The following is a 6898-nucleotide window of genomic DNA, read 5'->3' as shown; positions in this document are numbered from 1 at the left end:
CATATGGAGGTACGACTATATCATGGAGGTCCACGAAACAAACGATAGCAGTAACCTCCTCTAATCATGCTGAAATACTAGCGATTCACGAAGCTAGTCGCGAGTGTTTTTGGCTGAAGAGTCTGATTCAATATATTCTGTCATCATGTGGACTGATTGATCATAAGATAGCTCCAACTGTCCTGTTTGAAGATAATACAGCATGCATTGCTCAACTTAAAGGCGGATACATCAAAGGTGATAGAACAAAGCATATTTCTCCCAAATTCTTCTTCACTCATGATCTTCAAAATCAAGGGACAATTGATGTCCAACAGATCCACTCAAGTGACAATTTGGCAGATTTATTTACAAAGTCACTCCCAAAATCCCCCTTTGAAAGATTGGTACATGAGATTGGGATGCGCCGATTTCGAGACATCAACTGATGTCGACAAGAGGGGGAGACTGTACTCTTTTTTCCTTGGTCAGGTTTTTTTCCCATTGGATTTTTTTACAAGGTTTTTAATGAGGCAGTCCCCATCACTAAAGGATATTGTACTCTTTTTCCTTCACTAAGGTTTTTTCCCACTGGGTTTTTCTTTAGTAAGGTTTTAACGAGGCAATAATCCCAAATGGTCATCAAAGAAAAGTGTTGTGATAAGAATGACAGATGGATGCCCATTAATGATACGGGCGGCTGAAGTTTTCAAGAGAGAGAGTTGAGATTATTATGTAAACCAACTTTAACGAAAGCTGAATTTGTAAAGCTATAAATAAGGCTTCATATCCTTACGTACAAGACATAAGCAATAAAGCATTCCTCTCTCCTCTTTTATTATAATATTCTTCTTATACACTGCTAGCACTTCTCTCTCTCCTTTAATTTAGATATATAAATTATTTCTATTATAGTGAGATTATTATTAACTAATATTAATACTTGTGTTCTCTACTTTCACTTTTATTTTATATTTATTATATCTTTTTTATTTATTTTACAACAATTTTGTTCACTCATATAGTTTTTTTCTTTTTTTTATCAACTATCAAGATCAATTGTAACTTTTTTTTACAAAAAAAAAATGTATTATTTTGAAATAGATAAAAGACTTATTATAAAATTGCACTTTTATAACCTAGCACACAAATTTTGACCATGCAAGGAAGGCTATTTTTCAAGAAGATAATAAAAGTGATTCCAACCGTGTGCTTTATCAATTTATATATTGTTCTACTCTTGAACACCAAGAATTATATAGTAATTGGAATATCTTACTTTAAGTGGCGATTTGATTTTTATTAAATGATAACTTTGCCGAAAGCCATAAATTATCCATTGCATGTTGCTACGTGAGACAACGCCATTGCTTCCAATTAAACTTCATCTTTCATAAGCCGAAAGTAAATGCAAAATAGACTCCATCAAAAGCATTACAAGGAAGGTTCCAACATATTTGAAGTTTAATGTTCAATAGGGAGTGCAAGAAGAGCCATTGAAAAAGTCAACTATTTAGAACTTAGAATTAAAACTTTTTACAAGCACCACAAATATGGTGTGTACTACACGTAAAGAAGTCTAAATTCCAATCACAATTAACTAGTAATAATCGTCATGAAAATGCTTAGTGGGGTAATATCAACCATCAACTCAATATTTGTGGCAAACTTCTTTGTCAAGACAAAGAAAAATAATGGAACAAATAGTTAATTGTTTTATCATTATTATTATTAATTGTTTTACAGAAATAGTTAATGTCTTAATGACATAATACCATAACTTCTTGGCCAAGTAGCCTAAAACCTAATTCTTATATTTGGCCCCTCTCTTAATATTATTATATCTTTATTATCTGAGTTTTACAGTTCAAATGAAAATTGGAAATATGGGATTTGCAGGGGGGAGGAGAATGCATAAACAGCACCTTAATGCAATCCAATTACACTTGAAGGAGACATGGGAAACAAATAAGGTAAATACATCTATAATTTAAAACAATATGAACAACATTAAGATCTGCAAACAAAATAACATGGACGATAAATGGAATTATAGCACTACTTATTGATCAATCATCTACTAAATTTAATTGAACTCAATTAATAACAAGAACACTAATAATTCCTATAGTTCCAACTAAGGTTAGAGCCAATAAGAACAAGAGAAAAACAACCAACATTTGCAAAACAGAATTAACCAAAAAAAAAATGAAGACTAGTACAACTTAATTATCAACAATTATTTCATTATATCTCTCCTTTTTCTTTTCTCTTTTTTCCTCCAACTGGTAAATCTTGAGTCAACTTGATTCAATGATTGGCAGTTATTATCCCGATCAGAGGCAGAATACGAATTGAGTAGCATCATGATTGTGTTGGGAGAGTAGTTCTTGGAAGTATGGAATTCGCTAGATCGTCGTTCACCTTCACAGGAAGAGGCGGCATTTGCTTCATCACTTCCGGCGAATCGTTCAACCTGCCATGAAAATAGAGAAGAAAGCAAGTATTTTTACTTGAGTCAAATTAAAATTAAAGAAAATATTAAATAATATAATTTCAAGATACATTAAACAGTATGACTTACTCATTCATGATTTTAAGGATGTTGTCTCTGGTTTGGCAGAAAAGATTGATGTTATCTTGATAGATGAGAACCCTAGTTTAGTAATAACAAGATATCCCAACTATAGTCATTTCCGCTGATTTACAAACTCTGAAAAGATTCATGATACTAGATTGTTGAGTAAATTAGCACAGTATACGGAAAACAACAAAAACATGGAAGAGAAAATATGCAAATCCTGTTTTTGTTCATGTGGTGTTTTTCGTAAATTAAAATCGGTCAGAACTGTTATTAACCCACCATAAAAGAAGAAAGATTAGCAGAGATCTGATTCAATGCCTGTGCATTTTGTTCCAATAGCTCGCCAGTGGGACCTTAAGATAAAGCTGCTTGAACATTAGAGTACATGAGATGCTTCAAAGGTGAAACAAATGCTTATGTTGGACAGAAGCCTGTAATCACAAACCACACCATCCTAAGCAATGAGACCACTCAGAAGTTACGGAGCCTGACCTGTACAAGGGATACCATCATCATTGTCCATTGTAATCATAGGAGGAGCATACGGGGAAACATTGGAACGAGCAGGAAAGTGAGATGACTTTGCGCCAGCATCTGAAACTCTATCCTGGAAATAAAGATAGACTTTTGCTAAGCATCTAAATTCCCATTGAGAATGAAAAGGGACATAAAGAAAGAAACTACAGTTGTCCAGTATTCTACAAATGATTTCATATTTGTTAAATTTCTGCTTTGTTTTTTTTACACCAAGTGTTGGAAATTAGGGAATAGTGTTTAGGAAAGTAAAAATTAAGCAGCATTTTTATTCAAGAAGAACAACAGTTTTCTAAAGATGTACTATGAATAAATGTCACCAAAGTTTTGGTTGAATAACTATTGCTCAATAATATCATGAAGTGAAATTTATTGGTGTTCATCTTAGCATTCTGGAAAATTTGTGCTTGTCAGTAAACATATAAGCTTACATGACACCAAAGTTTTAAAAACCAATCAATTATTTCACCAGGACTAAAAAATAAAAATTAAGATCATCAGTTCAAAGTTAAAAACTTGATGAAGATGAAGAACCTTGGTACAAGGGTTGAAGATTATTCTTATTTTTTTCCACTTAGGCTAAGGGAAAAGGGGTTTAAAGTCAACTAAGCAATCAACAAGAGAACATAAAAATAGGTCAGCCCTCAATCCACATGGCACAAGCATACACCAATGCAGAAACGAACAGGAAGACACTAAATAGCGCCTTTAAATGCAAGGACAGGGCAGAATATAGATACCACAATAAAACTAATATAACGATTGCAAGAATATTGAAATATTAAATAAATGTTAGTAGTACCTTCTTATCTTTACTTTTCCTCGTCAAATTGTGATCATCCTTCCTTCTTTTGCTATTTTCTTTCTTCTGCAAGAAAGCACACCAAACATGTGTTACCAATAAGAGTATGAAGTAACCAAGTTTATTAACGATGGGTTGCAAAAGGAATAAAAGTTCCTAGCACAATTTTAATGAAGGAACCAAATCCATAGTTGATGATTCTATTATACATAAGGTCCAAATATCTCCATCAAACAAAAAAAATCATGCAACCATGAAGTAGAACCATAAAGCCTCGAACGCTTCAATGACAATTTTCTAATTCGAATAACAGAAAAGCTGCGTGTACAAGTAAAACTAAGCCAAGTTTCTAACCAAGAGACGAAGAAGAAAAACAAAAAACGAAGTGGCACTTGTTTTTGGAGCCGCTTGGCTGGAACTTGGTTAAATTCACTTGTACACCTAGCACCGATATTCTAATAAACAACGAGGATAATCAGAATCAGCTTCCTCATATGACATGTGATCCAAATGGCTCAATGGTTATACATTCATATGTAACAATAGAATGATAGAAACATGATCAACCCAGAGGAAATAAAATTGTACAGCATTCAAAATGAATATAGCCGCCGAAAACAAGTTTGTAGCTTACATTCATCCACCTAACTCGCAGGGCAACATCACGGACGGTCTTACTTTGTTGTTAAAGTTGGTGAGTTCGAAGAACCTCACGAAGCTTGAAGCAGAGGAGGGTGTGTACAACTGCCACAACTCCATCACTCTTGCATTCTCTTGTTCTGATTGCAAAAATTGCCTTCCTAACTAAGTCACACAACTAACTATCTCACTTGCTAATAACTAACTACCTTGCTTACTAAAGAATTTGTCCACATCAGCACTTCCTAACTAATTACTGTTATGCATGACCAATTAGTTCAGGTAACAGTAGTTGAAGGGATATCTTTGCATACCGCACTATATTTGTTTCCGAGGCATACCTACAAGTAACACATTAAAATTCTTATCAATTCAAAAACTATTCCTTTTTCTTTTGTTTTCTCTTATCTTCTCTTTCCCCGGAATTAAACAAACACCATTTGCTATTCAAGAGCCACTTCAAGATATCATTTAGAAGAAGATGACGGTAGGAATTTCTATTCCTCTCCGCTTCTTTGACATCATTTTTACAGTTCCAGTGTTTAGTGACGAATTTCCAAGTTTATTACTCGGAATCTTAATCGGGGTGCTTCTCATCCTCCGGTTTTCCGCGGTTAAGGCCGCGGTTGCAGCCACTTTTACCTACGCACACGCCTCCTCGTCCGCCCGCAATCGAATGGTTTGGTGCCGGCGGTTCACCCGTGAATGAAGCAGCCGCCGCAAGAGATGCGCGACCCGCCGAAGAGGTTTCTCTGCATGCAAGCAGCAGCGGCCGCAAGAAGTGCGCGACCCGCCGAAGAGGTTTCTCTGCATGCGCAAGCAGCAGCCGCCGCAAGAAGTGCGCGACCCGCCGAAGAGGAAGCAGCAGCGGCCGCAAGAAATGCGGAACCCGCCGAAGAGGAAGCAGCAGCGGCCGCAAGAGTCTCCGGTTACAAAAACATGAAATCTCCACCACCAACACCAACCGGCTCCAGAATCCGGAAGTCATCACCAGTTTCACCAAGTCCCAAGAACAAAAATGCTCGCTCAGCGGCACGGTGACGGAACCAGAAAATTTTAAGAGTGGGGGCAAAATAAAAAAAAAAATATATATATATATATATTAAATAAATTTTGTTAAATATTATTAATTATATGAAGATATAAAAATTAAAAAGAGTTAGCGAATATTTTTATTTTTAAAATACTATTTATTATATATAATTTATAAAAAATATTTTTTTATTTCTAGAATTTAAAATTAAAATTTTTTAATTAAATTATAGATAACTTATTATCCTAACTAATTTTTTTATACATATTTAATAATAAAAGATTGAATTAATTGGTATATTAGCACATAATAATACATTAATATTTATAATTTGAAATTAGAATTATATATAAATACTAGAAAAATTAAATCTTTATATGAAAAGTATGTTTATATAAAATAATAAAAATATAATTTTTATAATTTTTTATTTTTTAAAATAATTAAATTTGTTATATATTTTTTAATTTAATTTTGATATAATATTAGATAAAATATTTTATGTATCTGTTTAATTATATATTATAATTAAAATATTTTTTATTATTATTTTTAAAAATAAAAAAGAAATTCTAAATTAGTAAATTAATCAGTTTATTTTAAAATTTTATATGCAACATAGGTACATATATTAGAACAAAAGATAAAAAATAAGTAATAAGGATGAATAAATCGAGAATAAAATAAAATATATAATGTCACGAAAAAAATAAAATATTAGATTGATACCTAAACTATAATTGTTTGAATTAAAAAATGCAATTGAAAATATCAAAAAGAAAAATAATGAAATTGAAAGATACATAGAGTCATGGAGAGCTATATAAAAAAATTAGAGAATTTAAAATTTACTTTTTGATGAAGAGAAGATGACCATTAGACAAGGAATAGAAAAAGAAGGTTGAAAATATAAAAATAAGAAGAGGATTTTTTTTTTGGTGACTAAATAGAAAAGAAAGAAAAAAAAAAGAGACAAAACCAAATTAATTGGCTAGGGTCATATCTAAATCTATTAGATGTTGAAACTCACTCCATGGTTGGCTCCAATTCAAGTGAATGTCCGCGACAGCTTTAGCCATACAATCTGCAACACTATTTGCAGTCCTCTGAATTAAAAGAATAGAGACTCTCCAATTCCAATTCATAACCTCCTGAATATGCTTTGCCAAATCCCATTCCAAAATATCCTTATTAAGCATTCTTTGGTTTACCAAGAAAAGAGTTTCTAAACAGTCTGTTTCACAAATAACATCACGAAATCCACTCTCCCAAGCAAGAAGTAAACCTCTCCAAATTGCATACAATTCAGCAAAAAGAACACTGCACA

At 32.8% G+C, this 6898-nt stretch overlaps 1 protein-coding gene across 1 annotated transcript; it reads right to left on the bottom strand.

Annotated features, from left to right (window-relative positions):
* Positions 1-1966: 1966 nt before the first annotated feature.
* On the bottom strand, positions 1967-4658 carry LOC130945648 (uncharacterized). Its single transcript, XM_057874351.1, has 7 exons — positions 4578-4658; positions 3900-4055; positions 3046-3170; positions 2972-2994; positions 2839-2916; positions 2564-2618; positions 1967-2455 (listed from the first exon to the last, which is right to left on the bottom strand). The coding sequence occupies exons 1-7, from the start codon at positions 4656-4658 to the stop codon at positions 2344-2346; spliced, it is 630 nt and encodes a 209-aa protein (XP_057730334.1). The 3' UTR covers positions 1967-2343.
* Between the last annotated feature and the right edge of the window lie 2240 nt (positions 4659-6898).

Source organism: Arachis stenosperma, chromosome 8 (genome assembly GCF_014773155.1).
Source record: "Arachis stenosperma cultivar V10309 chromosome 8, arast.V10309.gnm1.PFL2, whole genome shotgun sequence".
In the NCBI taxonomy this organism is placed as follows: Eukaryota; Viridiplantae; Streptophyta; class Magnoliopsida; order Fabales; family Fabaceae; genus Arachis; species Arachis stenosperma.
The sequence above is the reverse complement of the archived record's forward strand: the minus strand, read 5'-3'. Positions and strand labels throughout refer to the sequence as shown.